This window comes from Limanda limanda, chromosome 7, assembly GCF_963576545.1.
Source record: "Limanda limanda chromosome 7, fLimLim1.1, whole genome shotgun sequence".
Classification (NCBI taxonomy): domain Eukaryota; kingdom Metazoa; phylum Chordata; class Actinopteri; order Pleuronectiformes; family Pleuronectidae; genus Limanda; species Limanda limanda.
The window spans coordinates 9478835-9485237 of NC_083642.1; the positions used below are offsets into that span (position 1 = coordinate 9478835).

The following is a 6403-nucleotide window of genomic DNA, read 5'->3' on the forward strand; positions in this document are numbered from 1 at the left end:
TACAAATGCTTTGTGCAGTGCTTCTGGCGCCACAGACATACGGAGCTTGTGAATGGCTAGTCCTCTCCAAACATGGGCCTGAGGTCAGATCTGAAACAAGCAGTGTGCCTGTTGGGACGAATGGATGTGTGTTCTTTAAATTATTCCCACTTCTGAGCCGTCTTCTCCGGCAGTTGAATCCAAAAGACGAGGGATGTAAATAAGACAATTTATGACAAATAATGATAAATAGGGGCAATAATATCTGGTAACATCGAGTTCCTAATAGGAGAAATATATTTCAGATAAGTGTTAATCAAACCAATGGGTTAGAAATTCAGTTGTAATGGAAATGTTAGTTTAGGGTTAGAGGCAAGGAAATGTATTTTGTTAATGACAGGCGACCACATTTATAACAAGACAAGTGTGTGGAGAGAGAGAGAAAAAGACAAAGCCTTTAAACCCTTTTTATTTGTTGTGTGTTTCCATCCACTGTTCATTTTAATGGCATCTCCCAAGTCATGGCACTTTGCCCAAGTCAGCAGTCCTGTGCACACTAACAAAGAAACCCCCCCCCCCAGAAATCAGCCCTTCCCTGATAAGCAGGGCCCTTTGCTGTGGTAGAGGAGAGCGCTCTCTGTCCCTCATGTTTGGAGGGAGAAGACGTGCATGGTGCAGCCGCCAGGCAGGGCACTGATGGAGACTTGCTCCGCCACATGACCACATGAAGGGCTGTATCATCAATATTACTACTTTTTGTTTTTCTCCTTCCACCTCGCCTGAGTTACCTGCATGTGTCTGACAAGTGCCGACTCTGACGAATCCCTTCTAGTGTGTGTGTGGTCTTTCACTTTTAAGTTTGATTTATTTTTGCTTCACATTTTGTTTCACAGGCATTCTCACATCGGCAAAGGGATCTCCATTTACTCCAGTGCTATACTGTCTTAGAAAACAGTTACTCCGTAAGGGTCTCTCCCTGCCAACTAATGGACCATTAATTCATATTAAATCTTACAAGTAAATCTAAATATCCCACTCTTTATTTGTAAAGCTAATTAAGATGATAGTGAGTGCACTTTACCAGAGTTATGTTTATTACGTAATCAAAAACCTTGTCGTTTAGTTAATTTACAAGGCAGAAAATGATCCGTCTCCATGCCAACAAGGTCCCTGTAGACGCAGATCCAACATCCCAAATGAAGACTACGTGGGCTCTCTTTTATTAGCTAGACAGATATATTCTCCAATAGTCAACTTTAACAAGGATTGCCCATTTTAAAGAAAACTCCTAGGCTCTTTCTTCCAGTCTTCCTCACTGATTTTTAAACCCCTCGTTCTCCCCTCCTCTGTCTCTCTCTCTCCCCCCAGTTGTTTTGATAACTGAATGTCCTTTTTAAAGCAGCTTGTCCACATGTGCTGTGCAGTGTGTTCTGGCCTAACTGTTTCTGTCTTGTGCTGTTTTACCTTCTTATAGGGTCCACTCTGAAACGACTATGTCTAGGCAAAGAGCGCAGTAGTAGTAACTATCTCATTTACTTTCTTACTCTCTGTCTTTCTTCCTCTGTCCTCACAATCCCAATACTTCATATGTTTGTGTGTGCACTTTTATTTTTTTCTTTATGGTTTTAAAAAAGTGGCGGATCTTCTTGAATATATATATATATATGTATATATGTTGGTACACTTCAGATTTGGTTGTTGTTTTGCATGGCGGTGTGTCTCGATTGCTGAATTTTGTCACTGCTTGCATATCAAACATTTCATTTGTAGATTATCATTCATGTTGCAATCAGTTGGCTGCTATCTTGGCAAAATATGCGTAACATTCCTGAAAGTGATGTTTATTTTGGCAAAGTGCATTACATTATGCCATACAGTAGCCAATTGATTTCAGTCTCTTTTTTTTTTATTCAGTTTTTGAGCAGATTTTTAACTCCCTTTGTCTTTTTAGGGTCTAATCAAAGCGCCGCCACGGCTCAGACGGCCAACAGTCAGACACAGCCGTCACTCACCTCAGCCACACCCTCACCATCCGCCCAGCCTATTACACGGCTCGCTCAGGCCCAGACCAACAACAGCAACAACAAGAGATGCACGTTCACCGATGATCTTCACAAACTGGTAGATGACTGGACGAAGGAGACTGTCGCGGCAGCCAATCAGCCACGACCCTCCCTGAACCAAATCAAACAACAGAGACGCCAACAGGACCTGGAAGGCAAATCTTACTCACCCACGGGAGCAGCTGGACATGAGGTATCCGAAATGGGGACGTGTACTCAGTAAAAGATGATTTCAGAGCGTTGGATTTTGACGTATTACATTTGATGTAGTTAAGTGGTGCTCTATGCACTGTTATGTGAAAGAATTCCCTTCTGTTCCAGATGAAATTCCATCATGGTACCAGCAAGATCCAGTTGCCTCTTTCCTGCCCCATGACTGCAGCTTTAGGTCCTGGTATGCCCACAAGCCTAGCTCCCAAGTCCGCAGCCATGCTCCCTCACCTCCAGCCCAATGGCTCCTATGGCGGGATGGTTCCCGGTCCTGTTTACTCTCAGCAGTGGCCCGGCGTGCCTAGCCCTGTAGGGTCAGTGGGTCCTGTAGGTCTGCTTGGTGCTGCAAGAATGATGCCCTATAACACGATGGCAAACCCAAGGATCCAAAGCTTCCCTCTTACCATGCACAACCCCAAAAACAGCCCCTCTCCGAAAACCGCTAGGACTATCTAATCTACGAACTACAACTTGTCCGTGGGTGTGTGCGGGATAGTCCAACTCTACTCTGCTTCACCAGAGCCACAATTGTACATAATTTGAATTTGTAAATAATATGACAGAGTGTTAATGTTTATACAACACATACCTCCAATCAGCCACAGCATTGAAACCACTTGCTTAATATGGTGTATGTCCCCCTCGTGCCATCAAAACCACCCGTCGAGACGTGGGCTCCATACGATCTCTGAAGTTGTCCCTGTGGCATCAAACACTAAGACATTTGCATCAGATCCTCTCACGGATGCACCATCGGATTGAGATCTGGGGTATTTGGAGTCCATGACAACAATTTGAACCCTGTCATGTTCCTTTAACAATTCCTGAATTTTTTTTGGCGTGTAGCTTATTATCCTGCTGAAAGAAGCCGATGCGATAAGGGAGAACCACCATGAAGGATTTGCTTGGTCTGCAAGAATGTTAAGGCAGGTGGTATTTGTCAGAGTAACACCCACACAAACCCAAGATTTCACAGCAGAACATTGCCCAGAGCATCACACTCAAATTCCCCTTAAGGATGCAAAGGCATCTTCTACATGAAGAAAACCTGATTTGTCAGACCACGCCTCCATCTTCCATTCCTCCACGGTCCAGTTCTGACGGCTGTTTCAATGATAGACAGGGACCGGTCTGCGGCCACATACACACATTTATTACAACAGCTTTCAATCATAGCTGTTGTCTGCCTTCACTTCCCACACGCGTCAGTGAGTTGTGGGTTCCCATGACGACCAACCACTGCACACTACGGTCACCCTAAGAAGGCCTGCTGCTTTTCACAGCTGGCCCTCGTCAAAGTTGCTCATATTGTGATGTTTGCATTCAACACATCACTTTCAAGAACCAACTGTTCACCTGCTGCCTAACATGTCCCACCTGGTGTGGAAACCATACCACCAGTGTCCCTTTCTGCACCAGTCAGTGGTTTTAATGTTGTGGCTCGTTGGTGTATATCTGGAGTTAAAGTGTGTGTGTTTGTGCGCGCGCATGTGTAAATAAGTGTGAATACTATACAGTACTCGTCAAGTGTGTCTGAATACCTAATGCTTTTTGGCTTTGGTCTTTACTGGACTAAGCCATACAACACATTTTGTTTTCGGTCCAGAAAACCTTTTTCACTCTTTTCTTTGTTACTGCAGTTTTCACTTTGATTTTGGCCTTTTTCTGTTTTATGTCCAATTTAAACACTACATTGGAATCCCAAAAACCAGTGGAGTGGGAAATGGTAACAAGACAGTATTTACAGTGAAATATTTGAAGGAATGCGTTTGAAGGAGTGCCTTGAACATTGAATTTTATTTTTTATTGTCTTCTTAGAAGCCAAGCATGTCTGCATCCAGGTTATTTTAATTGATGGAAGCTTGAGTGCAGTCTCTATTTTTTTGTTTTATGCATTACAGACACTTTTTTTGGTTTACATATTAATGCCCTTGTAGAACTGCACTATTGACACAGTATATGCTCTTATATAAGTAATAAAGTCATGTTTTAACTTTCGTTTACCTTTCACCCCTGTGACCGATGGAATGCCATAGTGGTGAGACGTACCGTTGCCTTGCAGAAACAAATGGTTAAAGATGAGAGGAGGAAAAATAATTACACCAGAAGCCAAAATCCACTCTTTCAGGTCAAATGGTTCAGTTGGACATGGCCTGTTTTTTCTTTCTTTTTTTGAAAAGACAACAGTGTTGTAGCCTTGTGCTCAAAGGAAAGGCCGTGTCCTGAGCCATTTATACTAGACTTAGTTATTTCTACAGTAAATGCCTCCGGTAGTGTTCTGATCAGAATGTAGCAGTTAATATGTGATGGCTTGAGGCTTAAAAGTGCAATTTAACCCCTCCACAAAGCTTTGATGGTGGCCTTGCCACAAGCCTTATCTAAGCTGAAAAAGTTGAACAAAGTCACAACACACCAAGCGCCAGACAGATATTACTAGGCAAAATATCAATACTACAAATCACCCAGCGAACTCTGAATTCACTACTGCTAAATGTTCTTTCAGCTTGGCTGTCCTACTGCTCAGCATACACTGTAAGTAACATGTGCAATCACCAGTCAAGTCTGATGGTTTTAATTTATTTGATGTTTAAAGGTTGATTCTTATTTTGTTGGATGGCTGCTATCATCCCAGGTGATTCCTGTGTACAGTTCAGCATTCGATATACACATGGTACTTACAAATAAAAGACTTTTAAGTTTAATTTACTAATGCGAAATGCTCCCCATGCAGTGTTAATGCCTTATGGCAATGTGTTGATTTCCCAGGTTGCGTTTGATAACAGCCTTTTATTTTTTCTCGTCGGTTATATATTGCAAAATTCAAATGATACTTGATGTGGGAGATTTGCACAACAGATAGTCTCCCTTAATTCTGACATATGTTTAAGTGTTTCGTATTCTGTATATTGTGGGTTTCAACGCCTGTACTTTCTTTCATCACAGAAGTGGCATGGCCAACTTTTCAAGTTCCACAAAGCAAAGCTAAACAATACAGTTGCTATGGTGAAAAATGTCACAATCTCCACAACACAAATGAAAGGTTTCAGCGCCCCAATCCTTCCAAGCTGTGAACTGTACAGTTATCTTGTAGTTTATATTTGTACATTTTGTTTGTTTGAGGGTGGTGGTGGTGTTGGGAGGGAATGCTTTGATGTATATTGTTCCATCAATTCGGTTTGAATTGGACTTTTATAGGATATTATGCAGAGTCTTCTGCTTTGGTGAAATACTTCCAGTAGTAAGAGATTTCTGTTCTCTGTCACTTGTATCTGGTAAATATATTTTGTTCCACCTCCTCCTGGCTGCGGATTTCGCTGTTAGCAGAGGAGGGAATAACTATTGTTGCCATGTTCATTTTGGGTGCAGGAACAGAAGCCGAAGTGCAGAGTCACCCGGTGACACTTCCCACTCCACTTGTCTCACTTCTCTCTGGACAGCATTGCCCCCTGGTGAATACGCTCTGATTGTCAAAAGCTTGTATTTAAACAGTGTGGGATTGCTTCTGCCTGCTGTATGACCCACTGCATTACCCCACCCTGCCCTGCTGCACTCTATCACACACTGTATGTTGACAGAGAAATAAATATTATTTTGTGCTTGATGCCAAGTGTCATTGTTTTTATTTCCAACCGGATTTATTGAGGCCAAATGAAAGAACATGTAGTTATGTGTTTAAAGATGGGATAAGTTGATCCAAAAGGGGTTGTATTTTTACTTTACTTGAAGATACTTTTTTCTCACTTTCTCCATTGATGAATCATGTGAAAATCAAAATCAGTGAAAAATAGGCCAATACATTTTTATTTATATATTTGAGGATTTCAAATGTCCACTGTTCTTATTGCTTTACTTTTCTTTAATTCATGTAAATGTGTAAATATAATGTCTGATTTCTATTTTGAAGTGTAATTAAATGCAAGTGTTATCTGATAAATGATACACTCAGAAACAAGGCTGCAGATTTGCGGCATTCGGCAAAAAATAACCGGATTTATTGAGGCAAAATGAAAGAACCTGTAGTTATGTGTTTAAAAATGGGATAAGTTGATCCTAAGTGGTTTTATTTTTACTCAAGTTGAAGAAACTTCGTATTTTTTCTCACTTTCTCCACTGATTGAATCATGTGAAAATCAAAAACTGTGAAAAATAGG

The 6403-nt window shown here is 41.5% G+C and overlaps 1 protein-coding gene across 4 annotated transcripts in view; it reads left to right on the plus strand.

Annotated features, from left to right (window-relative positions):
• LOC133005459 (serine/threonine-protein kinase WNK2) overlaps positions 1 to 5853 on the plus strand; it is a 38719-nt gene extending 32866 nt beyond the window's left edge. For 3 of the 4 annotated variants that reach the window (XM_061075138.1, XM_061075140.1, XM_061075139.1), the window contains 2 exons: positions 1931 to 2235; positions 2364 to 5853. In XM_061075138.1, coding sequence (XP_060931121.1) covers positions 1931 to 2235; positions 2364 to 2708 — 650 coding nt within the window. In that variant the 3' untranslated portion in view covers positions 2709 to 5853. The other variant, XM_061075142.1, reaches the window with a different exon arrangement.
• Positions 5854 to 6403: the final 550 nt, after the last annotated feature.